This window comes from Microtus pennsylvanicus, chromosome 5 (assembly GCF_037038515.1).
Source record: "Microtus pennsylvanicus isolate mMicPen1 chromosome 5, mMicPen1.hap1, whole genome shotgun sequence".
In the NCBI taxonomy this organism is placed as follows: domain Eukaryota; kingdom Metazoa; phylum Chordata; class Mammalia; order Rodentia; family Cricetidae; genus Microtus; species Microtus pennsylvanicus.
Window position 1 is genome coordinate 102,343,336 of NC_134583.1, and position 20,925 is coordinate 102,364,260.

At 42.7% G+C, this 20,925-nt stretch overlaps 1 protein-coding gene across 4 annotated transcripts in view; it reads left to right on the plus strand.

Annotated features, from left to right (window-relative positions):
• Positions 1-20,925, plus strand: part of Cemip2 (cell migration inducing hyaluronidase 2) — a 92,592-nt gene that overhangs the window by 9,854 nt on the left and 61,813 nt on the right. For all 4 annotated transcript variants that reach the window (XM_075973676.1, XM_075973674.1, XM_075973678.1 and 1 more), the window contains exons 2-4: positions 12,142-12,484; positions 16,510-16,650; positions 17,040-17,601. In XM_075973676.1, the coding sequence (XP_075829791.1) occupies positions 12,154-12,484; positions 16,510-16,650; positions 17,040-17,601 (1,034 nt within the window). In that variant the 5' untranslated portion in view covers positions 12,142-12,153. The remainder of the gene's footprint in view (positions 1-12,141; positions 12,485-16,509; positions 16,651-17,039; positions 17,602-20,925) is intronic.

The following is a 20,925-nucleotide window of genomic DNA, read 5'->3' on the forward strand; positions in this document are numbered from 1 at the left end:
ACCTTGTGCCAAAGATCTGTGGCCCTTGCCCAGGGGAAGTAGCTGGTGCTAACGCCAGGGTCACAGAACTAAGGCCTCCTGTGGAGACACATGCCAGCCAGTTGGGTCCAAGCTGGTGCTAATTCCTCCCCACAGGACACAGTAAGCCTGGGAACCTACAGTAGGCTATTTCTCTGGGGTCGGATACCCTATTAAAAAGCAAAGGTCCCCTAAAGAACCTGGACCTTTCCATTTTGGCAGTAGGGCAAGAGATTGCAAGTAAATATCCCTGTGGCTGTTGGTAAATGGTGAATGTGGATTCAGGAGTGGCAGGTAATGGAGTAAGCTGACATTAAAAGGGCCTACCAGCCCTGATAACATCTGTCTTCCGGGGATGCTCTATACCAGTCATCATGTGCTGCATCCAGGTAAAAGCCTCTGGTTTAAAAATTGGGAAAATTAAATTAAGTCACTTTAAAATAATATGCTTATAAAAAAAAACCTACAGATTGTTGGTTTCTATATTTCTTACTATGCAGTGTGTCCAGAGGAAAGTAAATTCCCAGCTCTGTTTAGATGGATGCAGGACTACACTGTCTTCAAGAACTATTGCTGTAAAAGGCCTGGCACAGGGCCAGGGCCATATGAACAGCCCAACTGAGCTTCTAAGCCAGCCCATGTTTAGATCTGAATTTAACACTTGTCTGCTCACAATACTTGTGATAAGGTGGGGGCCCCGAGTTGCCCCACAAGGCAAAGATCTGCTAAAGCCTCTCACCCCACTACGATGGCAAAGGGGGTGTTACTGAATGATGAGGTTGAGTTAAAATGGCCCTTTTGACTCTTTATAATGTTTATGGCTATTTAAAAAAAAAAACATGGCAAAGATTCTCATTTATTATTAATATAAAAAAGGTGCATTTTGGGTTGTTTTCAGATTCTGTCAATGATAATATAAAGGATGTCGCTAAGTTTTAAGGTAATATGTTATCTAATTCTGAAAATCCACCATGCTAATGTTCAAAGTAGCTGTAAGCATAAATTGTCAAATGATATTTTTAATCTTGGTCAGTTTTACAGGAATAAGATAAAATCTCAGAATTGTTTAATTTGCATTTCCCTGATGATTAAGGATGTTATATTTAAGCAAATTTTAAATATCTTTCAGTCATTTCAAGTTCATTTGTTGAGAATTTACAGTTTTGGTCTGTGACATAATTGTACTGAAATATTTGTTTTTGTGAGGATTAAGTTCCTAAGTTCCTTATATGTCTCATGATACCTCCCCATTCTACAGGTTGATATTACATTCCGTTGATTATATCCTTTGCTATACAAAAAGCGTCTCAGTTTTAAAAATCTTATTTATTGATTGTTTCTCTCAATGTCTATGCCACTGAGGCTGTGTTTGAAAATGAATTTTAAACATTTTTTCCTTCTATAAAAAGTTCAATATTGTTGGTTTTATGTTAAGGTCTTTAATTTGTTTGGATTTCAGTTTTGTGCATAGAGATAAATATGGATCTATCTTCATTCTTCTACATGATAATGTCTAATTAATTCTTAAAGGGAGAAACTGACAGTCAAAATGCTGGGCTCATGGCAAATCTCAGGGGGGGGGCTGCAAGGCACCCCACTAATTCGGCCAAGGTAAGAGAGGTTCTCGAGGGGCCAGTTAAAATCTATGCTCCTTAAATGATTAATAAAAGTTTACAGGCATTTTACCCAACCTCTGAAGGTCAGCAGACAGCAGTAGCCATGGCCTACATAGGACAGGCAACATCAGATATAAGAAAAAGTTACAGCAAGTAGATAGGTCACAAGATTATACCTAGTAAAATTTGGAGAGACCAAAAAAAAAAATGTTAAACGAGGGACAGAGAAAGGGAAGCGAAAGAGAGAGAGGCGGGAAGCAAAAGAAAGATAGGACTCAGACAGATTAGGAGCCTGGGCAACAGAAGATCAAAGACAAATGAAGAGGAACACTGGAACTGAGTAAAGAATACAAACTGGACACCGTACGAACTAGAAATTTGGGAAAAAGACAAATAAATGACTCGTTCCTCCCTGGTCACTTCTGAATGTATGACCAAAGCCTTTTGTTGACCAAACGAGGGACTTTTGCTTTCGCTGCTGTTTTCAGTTCTGCAGGAGACGCAGGCTGCTTGTCTGCCTCTGCCTCTACCACGCCCTCCTCACCAGGATGACCACCTCTCCCTGCCATCACCGCTGAAGAAATCCTCACCTCCTAGCAACTGCCTTGGTGCTGTGCTTGCTCTAAAGCCTGCATGAGCCCTGACTGCTCACTCTACAGTCTTGCTCCCCTCACCCATGTCAGACTGCGATACAGCAGTCACCATGCTACCACAGGTGCCCTCCTGTGCCAGACTACTGCTCCTGTGCTGGGCTGACGTCGATGGACTATGGATCCTACCAGCATCTGCAGAAAGGACAGGCGAATGGCAAAATGGCAGGCTAAGCTGTTCCAGGCAGAGCCGAAAATGAGGGCGAAGCTTGCCAGGGGCACAAGGCTGGCGGTCCGAGCTAAGCAGGTACACAAGACTGAAGGTAAGCGGAAGGCGGGGGCAACATTGGTGGACAGGAAGCAAATGATCTGGGCCAGTAACCTCCCTTCAGGGATGGCGGCCTGACCAGAATGCTGAACTTGTGGCTTTGATACAAGCTCTACAGATGGCAGAGGGAACGTCTATACTAACAGCAGGTATCCAGGAGGCCACACATTTGCCAAAGAAGACAGCCATCATACATTGACCAAGATTGAGACATCCAATGTAATGGCTAAGAAGATCAAAAAAAAAAAAATCATCCTAAGGTTTGGGATGCCCAAGATAATCATGTCCCATAATAGACCTGCCTTTGTTGCCCAGGTAAGTTAGGGTGTGGCCAAGACATTGGGGATCAATTGGAACTTAAGCTTACCAACCCCAAAGCTCAGGTCAGATAGATAGGATAAATAAGATTCTGAAAGAACAAATTGACATAATTGGCCCTGGAGACCAGCAAAAATGACTGGACAGACCTCCCTCCCTCCTGTCCTGTCCTGGGTTCAAAACACCCCGGCAATCGCTGCCACTAGTTCTGTTGCCTGGCTAGTTAGCTGCTGCTCATGTATCCGCTGACAGTGGCTGACCCTGGTGATGAAATCCTGAGCTCAAGGCTTACACAGGGCAGGCACATCCGCTATAAGGTGGGCTTATATCACCTTTAAGGCTCTTCTTTCCTAGAGTCAGAAACCCACAGGGCTCTGCTCATTTTTCTTTAGGGTCTTTTGAAGCACAATATCAGACAGCAGAAGCAAAAGGCAATTCTGTTCTGTTCCTCCACTGTGTGTCTGGGACCTATTGACAGGAATTATTTTTTTACAGTTTGAGATTTTTCCGGATCAGACCGTTTTGTGCAGATAACTTCAGAGAAAAAGCAAACACACCTAAAGCTTCCTTACCTCTTGATAGGTTTTGTTTTTCTACAGGAAAATCTTGTTTTAATCTGTGGGGTTATGAAATGATATGGCTTTCAAAAGATAAACAGATATGGTTTAATATATGATAAAATAGATATCAATGGGATGTTAAAACTTTTTTTAATGCTGTACTTACAAATGTAAAGCCTGAGTAAGTCAGTCTCAAAAAGATATTTATGTCCTCATTCGCTGTCCTCTGGTTTTAGGGCTTTTTGTTTTGTTTTAAACATTTGTCATTCTGTATTGCATTTTCTCTCATTGTTTGTTAAAGTTCTCACAATGGACACAACCCTGTACATTTGGATAAAGCTGATGCTACAGGATGCAATGGAAACCTGTAGATGCCATGTGGTGCCAGCTGGACCGAAACTGACTTCTCCGGCACATTCTCTGGAGTTGAGGAACAACACTCCCGGTGTCTACAGCAAAAGAGATTTGTATTCATAATACTGAACTTGCCTCTTATGAGAAGGCATCCATGTGTTTCTTAGGGCTGAGTTAAGCTCTTTGTAGTCAATAGACTATTATTGCCACAGTGTTGGGTGCTATTCTCGGGTCTACAGTGGTTCACAATGTCTACCATGTAGTTACTTTCAAGCCTCATTCAGATAATTTTGTTAAGAGCTATGTACACCCTAGAGATGTTCTACCATCTTCTCCCAATACTGCTCTGTAAAGTATAAGTTATTTTGTCCCATCAGTTGTACTAGTTTTCATATGGCTATTGTCTGAGCAAATCTTTCAGAGGTGGTGCTCCATAACAGGAGGGGCCTGGACCTGTTGCTTTTAAAGAAAGGGAGTCTTTGTGCTACACTCAGGGGAAAATGTTACTTCTATGCTGACCATACTGGATTGGTTAGAAGATCCATGACCAAGCTTAGAGAGAGGTTAAGACAGAGACAAAGCTGTTCGAATCACAACAAGGATGGTTCGACGGATGGGTTAATAAGTCTCCCTGGTTTACAGCTCTATTGTCTTCTTTGATGGGTCCCTTGATTATCTTCCTTCTGATTCGCCTGTTTGGGCCCTGCATCTTAAACCGCCTGGTCCAGTTTATAAAAGACAGGCTGTCAGTCATTCAGGCCCTAGTACTGACCCATCAGTATCACATGTTACCACAACAAGATACCGAAGTTCTGTGATTGCTTTGAGTAAAAGATTTAACTCATTAACAAAAGAAAAAGGGGGAAATGAAAGACCCTACAGACCCCCTCCTCAAAACCCGCAGCTAGCATGCTCCCGGGGGAACGTCCTGTTTGTTTTAAACAAATCTCCGGATCAGCAGCCAGCCTGCTCCCGTAAGAACATCCCAGGTGCCTGAGAGAGCAGGAGATAGAGATAGGAAGACTGCAAGGCAAGATGTCAATAAGATAGGATGTCAACAAAGCAGGTTAGTTATAAGATAGGAACAGGATGACTGTTGCCAGGCATCCATGCTGAGAGAGGAAACCTTTCATGCCCCCCGCCGCATTCCGATAACCACGCTTTTGCTTCTGTAAACTTGCTTCTTGCTGACACCCATGCTAAGAGGGGAAACCATTCATGCCCCCGCCTCATTCCGGTCGATCGATAACCACGCTTTTGCTTCTGTAAACTTGCTTTTTGCTCTTCCCTATAAAAAGCCCGTCCTCCAGTTGGCAGGCGCGCAAGTCCTCCGAAAGACTTGCTGCCCGCAGGTACCTGTGTTTACTCAATAAACCTCTTGCTAATTGCATCCTGTGGCCTGGTCTCGGAGTGTCCTGGTTCTGGGGTCTTCATCAGAGAGGAAAGGTCCTCTCTGAGGGTCTTTCAGTACTGTACATTTATTATTTATTGATTTTTTTATTTTAATTTTTAAAATTTCATTTTGCATTTTACATTTTACAGTCGTGTCCCCCCGCCCCCATTGTCAGATGTATTCTTCATAGAATGTGAATGACAGGGGCATAAGAATTAATGAAAATGCTTAAAGGTCACTTTTACAGTTAGAAAGTATTACTTGACTGCTCTTTGGTCTTAGACATTTGTAAATATTTTTAAAAAATTTAAAGATGTACTTATTTTGTGTTATTGAATGTTTTGCTCACATGTGTTATCTGTGCCCCGCATGCATGCCTGGTGCCCAGGGAAGTCAGAAGAAGGCATCCTATTCCTGGAACTGGGGTTATATTGATGGTTGGGAGCCACCATATGGATGCTGAGAATTGAACTCCGGGTCCTCTGCAAGAACAACCTATTTTCTTGACCTCTTGGCTACCTCTCTGGCCTCTAAATATCCTTTCCATGAGGGGTCTGTATCTGCCCAGATGATTACAGTGTAACTTGCTAAGGACATACTCTCAGCGAAACTGTACCTAAGTTGCTATTTCACGAGGCACACTTACTATTTTAAATGTAAGTATGTAGTTGTTTGCTTATTTTTAGGGGAGCCTCTCATTATTTCTAATTTTTGTTTTTCAGGTGTTTACTATACCCTGACTGAAGCTTTCTAGGACAGTGTAACTTAATTGAAAAGTGATTTTTGGAGCAGGAAAAGTAATGTTAAGTAAAGATACTTATCCCAATGTAAATGTTTAGTGGCACTGATGTTTCTTTTCTTATAGCGTGGTTAGTCTTTTTAGGATTGTATATTTGAAAGATTCCTTATACTTTCCCTGTGCTGTATCTTAATAGACTTCATATATTTTAGAGGCGTTTTTGTTGGTGAGGAAGAGGATGTGGATACTGCTGAGTACTTACTTTTGGTGATGGTCATCCTGTGTGTCTATATTGACCAAGTGGAGAAAGCTGATAGGGGAATATACAGTAATTAGCTTCTGAATCCCTTATCCTTCCAGTTCATGGGGAGATTTGTAATCAGGGCACAGCTGTTCCTCGTGCCTTGATTGGAACCTTGATTGGGAACACAGAGCTCCATGACAGTGAAAGAGGATTGCTCTAAAATCAGTTGCAGTAGAAGTCAGCGAAGATTTCAAAGCCAGACAGTTGCAGGGACTGTGACATACTTTGGGGTTGAGACGGGCTGGAAATGGCAGGGGCTAAGGGCCAGTGTCCTGGCGGAGTGCGTGTCCTGTCGTAGCGGTGCATATGGGCCGTGGGGCCTGCAGTTCTCTGGGGGTGTGCTCATTTAAAGCTAAGATCTCGGAGGAAAGAGCACATAGCTTTTTCAACCTGCTGTTTTCTTCCAAGTAGCCTTTATATGTGTAGACGTAGGATCTATGCTGAATTCCTCACAGTGGTTATTTTAGAAAAACATATTTTATATTGTATGCTTTAGGAATACAATGTATAATGTATATTTTTCTAAACTTCACACACGCACAAACTCACCCCTTTCCAGCTTCTCTTTGTTCCATAGAAATCTATATGTGTTCAAATACACAATTTTTATGACTTTGATGACATTTAAGTATGTACTTGGAAATTTGAAAAAGTAAAGCTTCTAAAAAGTTTTTGGGTGCTCTTTATTTCTTCTCTCTGTCTCTGTCTCTGTCTCTCTCTCTCTCTCTCTCTCTCTCTCTCTCTCTCTCTCTCTCTCTCTCTCTCTCTCTCTCTCTGTGTGTGTGTGTGTGTGTGTGTATGTAGCCCTGTCTGTCCTGGAACTCACTTTGGAGACCAGGCTGACCTTGAACTCACAGAGGTCCACCCTTCTCTGCCTACTGAACGCTGGGACTAAAGGCGTGCGTCATCACTGGCTCTAAGTTTATTTCCTTTTTCTCTTCTTTCTTTCTTTCTTTTTTTTTTAAAGATTTACTTATTTATTTATTTTGTGTAGAGCATTCTGTTTGCATGGTGGCCTGTAGACTAAAAGAGGGCACCAGATCTCATTATAGATGGTTGTGAGCCACCATGTGGTTGTTGGTAATTGAACTCAGGACCTCTGGAAGAACAGTCAGTACTCTTAACCTCTGAGCCATCTCTTCAGTCCCTGAGTTTATTTCTTATTGAGCCGTTTTGTGTGTGCAAGCCTGAACTCATTGTTTAGCAGCAGGGACAATCTCTATGTAAAGAAAAATTAAATAAGACCCCATAACATTATCCCTTTAATCTAAACCACATACAAATCTGAATGTCACTTTGATGTTCTCTTTGTCATGCCTCTTTCTAAGACAGGAAGTTGGGAATATAGAATCTTAATTGAAAATTCAAAGCAGCTGGGAGCCAACAGCTTGACTGGGTCAGAAGTTCAGATGACTATAGTAAAATGTATTATTTGCTTTTAAAATTTATGTATACCTCTTTTCTGAAATATTTTACTTTTCGTTGTTTGCTTTTACTTCTTTTTAGACACAACAGTGATTACATTGTAGAGATTTTCTAAGATCTTAATAGAAGAGAAAGATTGCCTAGCCAAATTTTAAGAGTTGTGCAGACAGTCTCAGAAACAAAGATTGTTGACCACTCAGTTGACTGTTGTTGCTCAGGAAATCTTTGATTGGATTATGCTGATATCGTGGTTGTTTCTACAAGCCTAAAGTTTCCGTTTAAAAATATATTTTCTTGGGACTGGAGAGATGGCCCAGTGGTTAAGAGCATTGGCTACCATTCAATTCCTGAGTTCAATTCCTAACACCCACATGGCAGCTCACAACCATCTATAATGGGAGCTGATGCCCTCTCATGGCATGCAGGCATACACACAGAGCACTCGTACCAAAATCAAAACCAAAAGGAAAGAAATAGGTTCTCTTTAAAATTATAGTGGGAGCTGGGCAGTGGTGACACATGTCCTTAATCCCAGCGCACGCGCACACACACACACACACACACATACACACACACACACACACACACACAAATTAAAGGAGGAACTTGAAAGAGTATAAACAAGGCAAAAGGATTGCATTCTTTTTGTTTTTTCCTCGAGAGAGTGTTTCTCTCTGTAGCCTTTGCTGTCCTGAATCTCACGCTGTAGACCAGGCTGGCTTTGGACTCACACAGATCCACCTGCCTCTGCCTCTTGAGTGCTGGGATTAAAGGCGTGCACCATATGCCTGGCATTTGGATTCTTACTGAGTTCTGTATGGCTGGGTGTGTGCATGTCTGATGAAGGACAGCGGGAGCCTCTGCAGTGGGTAGGAGGGTGTTTTAGGAGACCGACACAGACTGGGAGCAAGTGTCCTCCATCACCCTGTAATGAGCACTTGAGTGTGCGCCTGCTGTCTCCGGACTCTGATCCGGCTCATCATTTCTTCCTGTCAGCAAGAAGTGGAAGGGAAGTTTTCCCATTTGTTTTCCCTCGTGTCTCCTGCATCTCATACTCTGTGATTGAACCTATTATAGCTAGTTTGTAGAATTCCTGCTTGCAGATGTGACTCAACCCACCAGTCAGCAGACTGTGGCTTAGAGCTGTATTTTGTAAAAGTTAAACAAGAATTGATTTTTGTTTTTCTTTTGAAATAATGTTCTTAGTTTCTTCCAGCTGCAATCAGTGATTAGTTAAGTTTCTTAATGACCTGTGGATATTGAAAGGTTAAATGGGAAATTCCTGTGGAGGGGGTGGGCAGGGAGGAAAAAGTGGAGTGAGGAGAGATGGGAAGAGAAAAAAATAGAGAAATCTGTAGTTAAACAGATTTTCTGGGCGCAAACTTAACACCAAATCAGACAGTTTTTACACATCTCCAAGACAGTGCAGCCTTTGTTTACCTCCCCCAACAGTGCTCTCAAAGCCACACCCTTTTTTTTAGGTTAAAACCCATGGTGCCCTTAACATTGTGATAATTAAAAATAATTGCTTTTTGTGATAACTGACTTACTTATAACACATAAATTAATTTATGCCTCCTTATCAACTGTATTTGTTCTTCCAGCCTTACTATTATTTGAGGCACATGTCTGTATCTCAAGAAAAATATTTTAATTAAAATAACAGGGAGGTTTTAGGGTTATTGGGGTAAGTGAGGAGAGACTGAGAGTTGAAAAAAATACTACCTATTCCAAACTTCTTTGAATGCCTACTTTTCCTAACATCAGCATTTGTAAGTAAGGTTTTATAGTCTTAGAAATTATCTGCCTTAAATATTTACTTGCATTATGAGTATAAAAATGTAATTATTTACTTGTTTATTATCAAGTCTTTTGAGCTAATATTTTTAAGGTACCAGGTAAGTAAATACTCATAAGATAATTATTTCAAGGTCTTTTGAAATATCATCAAACCCCAAAAATTATGTCTTAAAAACTGTGGAATGTTTTTCTGATATCTACGTGAAAGATTTGGGTATTCCCATTGTAGATGGCTTGTTTATTTTAGGGGCTGTGCCAAGCCATAGTAGCCTTTAAACTGTATAGTAAGGCTGGGCTGTGGTGTAATCCTAGCACTCGCGAGGCAGAGGCGGGTGGATCTCTTTGAGTTCAAGGCCAGCCAGGTCTACAAAGCTAGTTCCAGGACACCAGGACTGCACAGAGAAACCCTGTCTCGAAAAACCAACCAAACAAGCAACTAACCAGCCAAACCAAACCAAACAAACAAAACAAAGTATAATAAAACATGGATGAGCCCCTTCTGTATAATCTATACTATAAGAGCGACCTTTAAAAAGTGACTGACGAGGGCTGGCTGGAGAGATGGCTCAGCGCTTAAGATCACTAAATGCTCTTCCAGAGGCCCTGGGCCTAACAACTGTCTGTAACTCCAAGATCTGACACCCTCACACAGATATACCTACAGGCAAAGAACAAAACGGAACAAAAAATAAGAACAATGCCCATAAAATAAAAATAAATAGAAAGAAGTGACGGGGTGATGCCAGCACACACCGTTACCGTGAAGCGTGGCGGCCCCAGTAAAACCCAGACTGGGCCTGATCTCGCACAGAAGCTGGAATGGCAGAGGAAACTTCAGTGCCCTTCGCTACAGGATTTTCAGAATTAAGTAGCTATTCTTGAGAGTTTGGGAGGCTGAACCCAATTTGGCAGTATTTACTGGGAGAATTATACCTTAATCTTCCAAACAAGTGATTTAAAACTGAGTTGGGAGATGGGTGTCTTGGGCTGCAATGCTTTTGTCTGACCCTCATCATTTCCCTCACGACAGTCTCAGCACCGCAGCTTCCTGAGTTAGTGAGACGTCGTTTTTCATGAATAATTTACATCCCTAAGTGGCAATCAATATTTTTTAAAGTACTGTACTCATAGTACCATGTCTAGAGTAAATCCATCAATGTGGAATGAAACCTGAAGGCAACATGTTTCTGTTTTATAATTTTAATGATTTTTATGAATTGGAAATAAGATTTTTTTTTTTGCATTTTTTATTCTAAAATATCATGGAAGTACTAGCTTACTTTTGAGGACAGGAATGGTGGCTCATTTTTCGTTTTCAGCCAGTGGGCTAATGGATTCTGAAGGATTCATTTATGGCGGTTGCCTTCTGAGTTTTCATGTTAAGTTGCCGTTTTGTGACATTGATGGCTTGTTATTCTGTTATTTCCAGAAGACTGGTGATCCCCTGAGCCCCTCACTGCTTTTTGTATTTTTGTGGCTACATCTGGTGTCGCACATTATCTCCCGAAAGAGCTCTTCAGCTTGATAAATAGCACCGGCCCTTCTCACCCTGAGACAATGAGGCAGAAAGACTGAAGCTCAAGGGACATTGATCCCACCCCTTTCACAGCAGATCATGACAGTCGCGTCCCCTCCAGTGAACCTGGCACTCAGGAACATCCTCTCTGTCCCTTTCTTTGTTAATGCAGGAGGTCACACTCTGCTTGGCTGCGTTCATTGTTTGAGTCTGCTGCTTGGTACATACAGCAGTTTCCTCAATAGCACCTTGGATGCCAGTGTGTTTTCTTTGTCTGAAGTGTAAGCTTCTTCTAAATAATGGCTTTAAGCTTCATCTAAACAATGATTTTTATTCACACATCGAGCCCCATAGATCTCATCATTTTGCCAGAAACACCGACTTGGAGAATGATCTTTGCCTCATGTAAACTCATGATCAATTCCTGATGAGACTTTCTTTGTGTTCCCCATTAATTTCCATGTCATTTGGTTCCTGGAAACCCTTCTAAGTGGGCCATTTTATGTTTAATGGGTTTGTTGATGGTTTAGAGCAATCTGGAGGTCCCTGTACAACTAAATTCTTGTCCTTTATTTGGTAGTAGACATGGGGAATTTGTTGTGAGGACATTGGATGAAGTCAGGTGACTCGGTATGCTCCGGGAAGAATGTAATGGAGGAGTTTGGGTGTCATATTTCTGAAGCTGTTGAGCACATCAGTATCAACAGTTACTGTACCAAGACATTGTATGGTGGAGCTAGCTGGCTCTTCCCTCCCTTCTCCCTATGAAATTAACAGTTTCAGTTACAATTTGTTCTTAGTGTTAACAGTAATGAACACGAAGAGGAGGGCCTTTGTGTGTGTGTAAGTTTTTCCCACCTAAAAAAATCATCCTGTATCATTAGCCGAGTGAACTTATTCATGGAAGATTTCAGAGATTAACATGTTGTTGAGTTCACATCATAAACTGTGAAGAGCCTGATCTTTAGAGTCAGGGCCTGGACTGGTGTGAATCTCTTTGTCGGGCTCAGCTTTTTCATGAACAAAATGGGGATAAGGTTGCCTATTTGTAGATTTGTTTGAGGCTAGCCTGGTTAACATACTAAGTTCTAGCCCGCCCGGGTCTACAGGACCCTGCCTCAAAACCAAGTTTTAAAGCCCTTACAGGGTACGCTTTTAAACCTTCTTTTCCTTTTCACAGTGACAAGGTATCATGTATGCCGCTGGCTCCAGGGGACACTCCCCTGCTTTCCTGCAACCTCAGAACGGAAACGGCCATCGCTCACCTGGTTACGTTCCTGGGAAGGTGGTTCCCTTACGGCCTCCTCCTCCTCCAAAGAACCACGCTTCAGCCAAATTGACCTCCACCAGCCAAGAAGCCCCAACAACTTTTGCCTTCTCCCCGGAGGAGCAGCAGACGCCGAGGGAGGACCGAAAGCAGCAGAGACACAAGAACACCTTCATCTGCTTCGCTATAACCAGCTTTTCGTTTTTTGTGGCACTTGCAGTCATTTTGGGAATATCCTCAAAATATGCTCCAGATGGTATGTACTGCGTGCCCGTGGGCATTGTGCGAGCGTGCACATAGAGCATGGTCCAAAAGAAGAGCTAAGGAGTGGAGGTAGAATACTTTAAAACAAAAAGAAACCTCTTGTTGCTTAGGCTGGCTCTAACACCCTGATGCACGGGTAGGGTGGGGTGTGACATCTTATGAATGGGAGCAGTTGTTCGACGAATCTGTGGGAAATTGTAAATGGGAGGGCTTGGCTTTCTCAGCATTTTTGGCCCTACACTGTGTCTCAGGGCTCAAGTTGTTCTTGGAGCATCTCTTAAAATGCTCTTCAGAGTCTTTGCTAATTCCCGTGGGAGTGCAGGACTGTACTTTGTGGGAGCTGCGAGTTCTGGATTGCAATGAGTTTATTTGGGCAAGCATATAGTGATAAAAGTGGACTTCATTTAAAAAACAAACAAGTAACTAAAAAAGAAATTGTTTTGTGCTTTGAAACAGACTTGGTAAACAGTGCAAAAAAAGTTTTAAATGCTCTTTTATAAAGTATATCCTTAAAAGAAACATATTTATATATGTAAGTTGATGTATTTGTCCAGCCCTACCTAATCAGTTCATAGCTGAATATCATGTAGGAAGCTTTAGTTTCTTAAATGATAATTTGCTCCTCAAGAAGCCAGGTCAGAAATGTAATGATTAGTGCTGAGGAGATAATTCAGTTGGTGAGAATCTGAGTTTAGTTCCCAGAACCTATGAGCGGTGGGACAAGCTGGTCACAAGCACGTTGAGCTCTAGGGGCTCCAACAGGGTTCTTCCGGTTTCTTTGTATACTTGCATGCACATGACATCCATTCACAAACACACACACACATAAATAATAATAAAAAAAATCTTAAAACTAGATCTGGTCGCATGTGTTTCTAATTCCAGCGCTGGGATGATGGAATCAGGGGGATTACTGAGACTGAATGGAGCCAGCCTAGCCTGACTGAGGAGTAACTCTGTGGGCTCCTCTCTTGCCTCCACATGCGTGTGTTACCCACTCCCCACTCCTCAGACACACATGCACACATTACATACACAAACACACAGAGGGAGAGAGAGAGAAAGAATATTTAATGGAAATAAATTTATTTTGATTGGTTTTGGAGAAACTTGTTGCCCATCAACTTCAATATGTTTTCAACAAACAGCAGCTTCACTGAAGTGTGACATAGAGGGCTAGGCCATTACAACCTGAGTTAAGTATCCCATTTTTTTTTTTGTTTTGTTTTTGTTTTTTTGGACAAAATCTACTACAGATTTTTGTCTGAGTAGAAACCTCCTTAACTGGATATAATAGTGTAACAGTTGAGGCCCCCTTTGCCCTTTGTAAAACTTACAAATATTATTTTATTTTGGTTTTCGGGGTACTTTAGGGATTTTGCCAATTTTAGGGTCCTGGAGGGGAAGTAAGTTACCAGCAATTCTAAAAGAATAAACAGGGAGTGAGAGAGATGACCAAGCCAGTTGGCTACACTGTGAATTTATAACATTGATTTCCCTTGCATGTAGTATTGGCTTTCTATTCCCGGTTCCAAACACAATAACCACGTTCTGATTCACATTTTCCAAATAATCATCAGGAGCGGGAAGCCAGACTAGTGGGAAATCAGAGCTGCAATCTGTGGCTTTCCTTGGTATTCTCTTAGCCTATCTAGAAAACACTGGGCTCCAGGTGTGGCTCCGAGTCAGTGTTCTTGAGCTCCCATGCTGGAGAGACCTCGGGTGCTGAGATGTTTTATGGCCAGCTCCACTGTGGCTTTTGCTGTTGCAAATGTGCTTACTCCACAAGTGGGCCAGCCTAGGAGTGGGGGCTGGCAGAGTTGCTTTTTAATGATTTCATACATTTTCTTATTTAAGTATACGTTACTGGAAGGAACAACTCGGGAATTTTTTTGGGGTGGTAGTTTTGATGGAGTGTGCTGTCTAGGAATTGATTGCAAGCCGTTCTGAAGAATTGTGTAACTCTTACAGTGGGCTTCAGGTCTCCACAGATGGAATTCCTTCGCAGTAGCTCGTAACATGTGACCTTTGCTTCTTATCTTACACTCTGGAGAATTTCAGCTCTAGGATTTATGAGGAAAATAGGGAGGCTGAAGAAAAGTCATTTTATTTTCTGTAGGGCTGGGGACTGAACTCCAGGCTTTGTGCTAAACAAGCGTTTCTACCACCGAGCAACACTGCCAGCTCCAAGGGTTGCCTTCGGTTTAATGGTTTAATGAACTATGTGAAGAGTTAAATAGTAATTATAGATCTGGTATGAGAAAAATAATCCCACCGAATATTTGCCAAGGCCCTAGTTAGTGAGACTAATTTAATTCTACTTGCTCTTACTCCAGAGTAATGGCGTATGAAGATTACAACATGGGATGCTCGGGTTCAAAAGGCAAATTTAGAATGCTCTCTTCCTTACCAGTGGTCTCTGCTTTCACACAGGGGCCTTCAGCCTCGGCACAGTGTTTCTTGTTGTCCTCAAGTGCATGTCACTCATTCCTGACTCTGCTTAGTTTAAACACAGGTGACCTGAGTAACCAATGGACTAGGTTGGTGGGATGTATATACATAGATACTCATATTTTTAAAATAGGTTTATTTTTATTGTTTTTACTGAAGCTTTGTATGTATATCTGCGTGAGTGAATGCCACATATGAGGGTTGATCACAGAGGTCAGAAGGGGGCACTGGATCCCTTGAAAGTTACAGGCCTTGTAGTTGCAGGCCATTGTGACCAGATGTGGGTGCTGGGACCCAAACTCTGAGAGCGGTCCATGCTCTTAAGCCTTGTTCATTGTTCCATTCCCCAGTCCCAACATTTCTTGTATTCTTGTCTCTTCATGCTCTTCTTATTTAAGTACTAAGTTCCACCCCTTGGGGTCTGAATCTTCACAGCTGCCTTAGTACCTCCAGCTTTTTCTTCCTTTGCCTGAGGACACTTGCACCTAAATTAAGGACCACATTATTTATCATTTATTTATTTCACACATGCTGGCTTTTCTCCCAGGCTGGTTTATAGACTTGTAGAAATATGCCCGCCCCCACCTATACTTTACAAGATTTATAATTTCTGCTACAGAGTGGACAAAATGATCTCTAGCAAATCACGAGTTGTTAGCTGATGAAAAGTGAAGCTATGATTTTTCTTTCCCCTAGAAATATCTCATACACAAACAGCTGTCATTTTATTATCTACTATTCAAGAGGCAAGTTACAATTCTGGTAACGGAAGCTTACAAGCACGGGAACCTCGTTTCTTCAGGAGGAACTTCCACATCACTCAGCTTGCTAACTAATCTTTGTGTTGGCTTCTCTACTCTGCAATTTCCTCATCTCTGAAAATGAGAAGTCATGGTTTTGGCCGCTTGCCTTCTGTCGTTCCGTTGGGAAAGTGTACACGTGGGGAAAGAGGTGCTGTTACTGCCGACTCTCTGGATCTCTGTGTTTAGGAAGGAACTTTTGGAAATCTAACACACTTGTTAGAAATTTCTGCAATATCTCTTTCCATTAGTCAAGGTATTTTGAGAGAGAGAGAGAGAGAGAGAGAGAGAGAGAGAGAGAGAGAGTCAGTCAGTCTGTCTGTCCGTCTGTCTGTTTGAGATTATGGGAATCAAATCCAGGACCTCAGCCATGATAAGCTAGCACTGTGCTAGTGAGCTCCATTGCCAGCCTATGATTTTCTTCTCTAAAGCATCATTACAGTGTGGGTTCAAGAGAAATTACTGTTGTTTCCAAAGTAGGTAGTCAGGGGAACTTTATTTGTATCTTGTGAAGTCTGGTCTGAACCAGGTGATGACTTAATTTTGTGCTAACATGTTTTTTTAATATATTGGAGAAAAGAACTCATACCTCTTGTGTTTGGGAAGGGGTGGGATTTCCATTCCAGGGGCAGGAGATCAGTGCCTGCATTTTCCATGCAAATCTGTGTTCAATGACAGTAATTCTTGGGCTTGGCTGGTCACGTGGTTTCCTTGTACTTGGTTGGACTGGGTTCTGTATCAGGGGTGTGTTGTTTTTGTTTCATAGAGAATTGTCCAGATCAAAACCCTCGTCTCAGGAACTGGGATCCAGGACAAGATTCTGCAAAACATGTTGTTATCAAGGAGGGAGATATGTTCCGCCTGACCTCAGATGCTACAGTGGATTCTATAGTCATTCAGGATGGAGGTAGGTAACAGTCCCTGTCTGGGGGGCCCCATGGGTGCTCTGTGATCCTCATACAGAATATCCGTAGTGAATTTTATCCAAAAAAAGAAAGATAAAAGACAAAAGGATACTCAGTTTTTCTCATTGCTGGCATTAAGTGCTTACAGGAGTGTCTTAAGAGGGTTTATTTTGACTCAGAGCTCCAAAGGGTGCCGTTCACAATGGCAGGAAAGACATGGACCGGTGCTTCTTCCTCTAAGGAGCTTGCAGCTGGTCACATCATGGTGGCAGCCAGGAAACAACTGGGATTGGAACCAGAGGGCCAGTCACCCTCCTGGACCACCCCCAGTGACCCCCATCTGCTAACTAGGACACAGTTGCAAAGGTTCAAGTAGTGTTGCTCCTTGCAGGACTGCTTGTGTTTGGGGATGCTGAAGACGGATCCAGAAACGTTACCTTGAGGACTCGTTACATCCTGATCCAGGATGGTGGGGCGCTTCATATTGGAGCAGAAAAATGCCGCTATAGATCCAAAGCGACAATTACCTTGTATGGCAAATCAGATGAAGGTGAAAGTATGCCAACATTTGGCAAAAAGTTTATTGGCGTGGAGGCTGGCGGGACACTGGAGTTGCATGGGGCACGGAGGACATCATGGACGATGTTGGCAAGGACTCTGCATTCCTCAGGCTTGCCCTTTGGCTCCTATACCTTTGAAAAGGACTTTTCCCGGGGCCTTAATGTGAGGGTCATTGACCAAGACACAGCCAGAGTTTTGGAAAATGAGAAGTTTGATACCCACGAGTACCACAATGAGAGCAGGCGACTTCAGGAATTTTTGAGAGCTCAGGATCCCGGTCGGATTGTAGCTATTGCTGTTGGAGACTCAGCAGTCAAGAGCCTGTTACAGGGAACAATCCAGATGATCCAGGACCGGTTGGGGAGTAAGCTGATCCAAGGGCTGGGCTACAGGTAGGTAGACCTTGTTCCTCTCTTCTCAGCCCTGCGGTAGAGTCTGCATCCTGTAAAAGCAGAGAAGGTGGGCAGAAAACCACAGACAGCTGTTGCTGATTTAGCTGGCTGCACGGCCACTCCCAAGGGCCTTTCCTATTGGTGCAGCAGGTTGCCTCTTGTTTGAACCACGGATTTAACTGTTAGATGTGGTACACAGAACATTCTTGGCTTCGGTTTACGAAGTCCTCCATGAATTGTCTCTAGGGCCAGTGGAAAGCACAGGGATGTGGGTCTGAAAAACCCTGGGCAGAGTGAAGATAATTTGCTTCTGAACAGACTTCCTCTTCCCATTACCTTCTCCTCTTCCCATTACCTTCTGAGCATAATGGAGCTGGAGCTGCTGGAGCCTAGGCTAATTGAGACCCCTGAGCAGCTGAGAGCTTAGGGCACCGGTCCACAGAAAGCCTGTCATCAAAGCCCTGAGGGGTAGCAGGCATGCTTAGGTTTCTGTTTCTTTCTCCTTTGGAATCTTTTGCGTGCTAATTTGATTGGAATCCTTTACTGCTATTTTGATTCCACTTGCTTCATTCCGGCACAGGAGAGGCAGCCAAAAGCTGGAGAGCTAAGCTAATTATTTATACAGAAGTTATCTCTACTAATTCTCTAGAAGAGTCTCTACTCATCACCCTGGAATTCCTAATGCTGTCTGGAGGCTTGTAGTAATAAGGAGCGGCGGCAGGGTTGCGTCCCCAAACACCCCAGCCGCCTGCCCTGCCCGGCTAGCTTATGCCCCGAAATAATTACACAGACACTGTATTCATTTAAACACTGCTCTGGCCCATTTCTAATCATCTGTGTAGCGCCCCTAGGTGCGCTTACCGGGAAGATTCTAAGCCTAAGTCCATCCTGGGTTGGAGCTTCATAGCGTGCGTCTTCCCTGGAGCAGGTAGCATGGCGTCTCTCTGAAGGCGTCTGCTCTGGAGAGGAGAGCTGTGGAGTCTGACCTCACTTCCTCTTCCTCCCGGCATTCTGTTCTGTTTACTCCACCCACCTAAGGGTGGGCCTATCCAATGGGCCTAGCAGTTTCTTTATTGCTTAACCAAGGAAATCAACAGATTGATATATGACACTCCCACATCACTTCCCCTTTTTCTGTTTAAACAAAAAAGAAAGGCTTCAACTTTAACATAGCAAAATTACATATAACGAAACAGTTATCAAGTAAAAGTTACATCAGAAACATTTATACATATAACAAAATTGACCTTAAATCTCTATAAATAAAGCAAAATCTATACTAATGCAAATTATTCATACCTATATCATATCCCCCTTTAAATGTAAAAGAACATTTATAAACTATATTTGGGAATATGGGCGCAGTTTTTTCTCTCCAAACTGCTTCCTGCTGAATGGGGGCGTCGTTAATTAGGTCTTTCATGGTATAACCTGAGTGCTAGTTTCATCTCAGTTGGCAGTTGAGCAAAGCAATTTTCTGAAGATGTTCACAGCAAACCTTCAGGAGGACGTGGTCCATCATACCAAATTGGAATAGAAGAAATCCATAGAGTCTCATCCTCTGTGAAAACAAAATAAGAAACTCCTTTTCAACGCATCATGTCCTTAGATCCAAATTTTGAAATCGTAATACCCTTATATCCGTTCTGGTTCCACTTGGCAGCCCATATAATGAAATGTCTCTCTGTACTTAGCTCCTTCACAGTCAAAAATTTTAAAGAAAACACAATAATAGAAAGAATCCAGACTCTATGTGAATTTTCCATCTTTACGCGGCTTATTTTTATTTATATCTATAACTATCTGTACTCTGTCTCTTTAAAGACTTTACTTTTACTTTTTTCTTTTTAAACCATTAACTTTATTCTCTATATTTTTTTTCTTCTCTCTCCCAAGCCTACGTACATTCATCCAACAGTGTGACTCATTTAGTGGTCTGAATCTGTCCTATTGTGAATCTGCAATTTTTTACTATCCAGGAGCACTTTTGATTTGCACCTTTAAATCACTAGGCGCTTAAGAATCTAAGCTGTGACATTCCTAGGTTAACTTTTTGCTTTTTGAGCGGACATCTTTGACCAGGCTGTCTTTGAACTCTCAGAGATCCGCCTGTCTCTGCCTCCCAGGCATTGGGATTAAAGGTGTTTGCTACTATACCTTGAAGTCACAGAGGTCTATCTCCCTCTGCCTCCCAAGTATTGGGATTAAAGGTGTGTACACACAACAACTCTCTTCCTTTTTTTGTTTTTTGCTTTAAGAACTTCAACTTTCAGCTTGCATATATTTTTAACACACAGTAAACCATTTAGAAATTTTCTCTGTCTTTGAATCTCTCTTTACTGTATATGACTCTTTTTCTGACCACATGAGTCTTTAATTTACCAAGCAATATCAGTAGGACTAAAGCAGTGGCTTTGACGGCTGGATCCTTAGCTTTCCAGCCTCATGGCGGATATACAGGCTGCAGCCATGATTATAGCATTTCAAGGTCCCTGCCAGCCAGCAAGCTACAACAGACGACACTCAAGTCCTCTCTCAGTAGCCGGCCCTCCTACCTCAAACAGTCAGAGTTTGCCCTGGCAGGATGGCCCAGAAAGCCGGCATTTTTAAATGGCGCAGCTTTTTCCTGCTACGGCTGAAAACCGAAAAGCATGCATTCAGCTTTTCGTCAACACCATTTAAGTGTTTCGTGGCAGGACCTCTTAATGAGCTGCAGGGATTTGCAGCTGAAGCTGAGTCAGGAAAATTTCAAAATGGAGGACGTACCATTTTGTGCTAGCTCTGGGGCTACCAGGTAGGAGCGGCACTCAGCACTTTAATTCTGAGACTGAGCATGCAGCACAGAAATTCTTTTCATCCAAGTAACATCCAAATCTGACAGGCAGAGCACTGCACAGTCTAAAAACACGTCTCTGTATGGCGGCAGGAATCCGCCATGCTCTTCCGCCTGCCTAAGCCTGATTCTGCCTTCTGCCCAGGAGCAGGCGGGAAGCTCTGAGTCATCGCACCGTCTCAGAGCACTCTCCTTCCGATCCCAAGCGGGAACACAAACATAAAGCCAGAGTTTGCACTGGCGGCAAAGCCCCAGGAAGCCGCGCTTTAAAATAACGCAGCTTTTTTTCTGCTGCTGTCGCTGAATCAGGAAATCTCTCTACAGCACGCCACCAACAAACAGCAAAAATCTGTGTTAAACTCTCTCTCCCTTATTTTTAAGCCTTCTCAGGTTTTTTAAGTGGGTTTAGTTAGCCCCACGTCTGGGCGTCATTTGTAGTAATATGGGCGGCGGCAGGGTTGCGTCCCCAAACACCCCAGCCGCCTGCCCTG